Source organism: Propithecus coquereli, unplaced genomic scaffold (assembly GCF_000956105.1).
Source record: "Propithecus coquereli isolate 6110/MARCELLA unplaced genomic scaffold, Pcoq_1.0 Scaffold175, whole genome shotgun sequence".
Taxonomy (NCBI): domain Eukaryota; kingdom Metazoa; phylum Chordata; class Mammalia; order Primates; family Indriidae; genus Propithecus; species Propithecus coquereli.
Window position 1 is genome coordinate 4050629 of NW_012142190.1, and position 1727 is coordinate 4052355.

The 1727-nt window shown below is 32.7% G+C and overlaps 1 protein-coding gene across 1 annotated transcript in view; it reads left to right on the forward strand.

Moving 5' to 3' along the window:
• PDS5B (PDS5 cohesin associated factor B) overlaps positions 1-1727 on the forward strand; it is a 139702-nt gene that overhangs the window by 133731 nt on the left and 4244 nt on the right. Inside the window, 2 exon segments of the mRNA XM_012642128.1 lie at positions 796-1235; positions 1329-1436. Coding sequence (XP_012497582.1) covers positions 796-1235; positions 1329-1436 — 548 coding nt within the window.

Sequence of the window (1727 nt, forward strand, 5' to 3'; positions counted from 1 at the left end):
CAATAGTTTTTGCTGTTTTCTTTTCACTGAATTTTAAGAGTATAAATTGGCATAGACTTTTTGGAAATTAACTTGGTAATTATAAACATTCGCACATACACTTCATTCCTGAGTTCTTAGAGAATTTCTTCGGTCTCCATCAGCTGGTTTACACATAAATTCTTGAATATAGATGAGGATTTTATTTTAAATTTGAAAGCCACTGATTTATTTTTATTTTTTTGTTTTCAGTTATACCTAGAAAGAAGTAGTATCTCTGATTCAGAAGTGTTTCCAAAATTCTTAATAAATGAATATTTTTAACTTTTGTATCTTGCAACTTCCATGTGCAAAATAAAAATAGTTCTTTTATGATGTAAGAATAATATAACATAGTTGATATTTTATGTCTTATGATGTACTATGTGGTAAAGTAAGAATTACTTAAATTGACTATCAAAACATACTTTAGTATAGTTTTCCTTCAGGACCAAGCACTGAATTTAGAATGTTCTTTTTTATGAAATAGCTTTTCACTAAAATTTATAACTTAATAAGATACAGATCTTGAGAGGTTTCCTTTTAAGGCACTAGCTTAAAAGTAAGAATGAAAATTTAGCGTCTTACCCCAGAGAATTTTTTTTAATTAAAAACTATTAACGAAAGCAAGTAAATAGTTATGATTCTGATGTATTTAAGAACTGTATACTTCAGTTAGGTACATGTTTATGACAAATATGGATAATTTGTTTTATTCTTCAAAATATGCATATTAACCATTTTATAAATATAAATTGTGGTATTTCCCCTTCTTAGTCTGAATTGGAGAAGCCTAGAAGCCGTAAAAAAACACCCGTCACAGACCCAGAGGAGAAATTAGGTGTGGATGACCTGACTAAGTTGGTGCAGGAACAGAAACCTAAAGGCAGTCAGAGAGGTCGGAAAAGAGGCCATACAGCTTCAGAATCGGATGAACAGCAGTGGCCTGAGGAAAAGAGGCTTAAAGAAGATATATTAGAAAATGAGGATGAACAGAACAGTCCACCAAAAAAGGGTAAAAGAGGTCGTCCACCAAAACCTCTTGGTGGAGGTACACCAAAAGAGGAGCCAACAGTGAAAACCTCTAAAAAAGGAAGCAAAAAAAAATCTGGACCTCCAGCAGCAGAGGAAGAGGAAGAAGAAGAAAGACAAAGTGGAAATACAGAACAGAAATCCAAAAGCAAACAGCACCGAGCATCAAGGAGAGCACAGCAAAGGTAAGTATGTGTAACTCTAAACTGCATATATTTAGTTCCTATATTATAAATCATAATTTGATGCTGTCCACATTTGGGTCTTCCCCAAAGCAGAGCAGAATCTCCTGAAACTAGTGCAGTTGAATCCACACAATCCACACCACAGAAAGGACGAGGAAGACCATCAAAAACGCCATCACCATCACAACCAAAAAAAAATGTGTAAGTTGTAAATAATATTAAATTTCAAACCAATTTCAAATTATTTTGCAAAAGTTCATAAATTCATAAACATACATATTGCTGCATTTAAATTCCATGTATGTACCCCATTACACCAGGTAAGAAAATTTTTGTAAACTTACCTAGGTGATTGATGTCCAGGTTAACCCCCTGGCAACATAGGTCTAGGAAAATCTTTATAAATGAATACCAAATAGTTTATTATTTCCTATGTAGACATTATGGTATCTAAAGAGACGAAAAGGTATTTTTAATAATTGCCACATATTG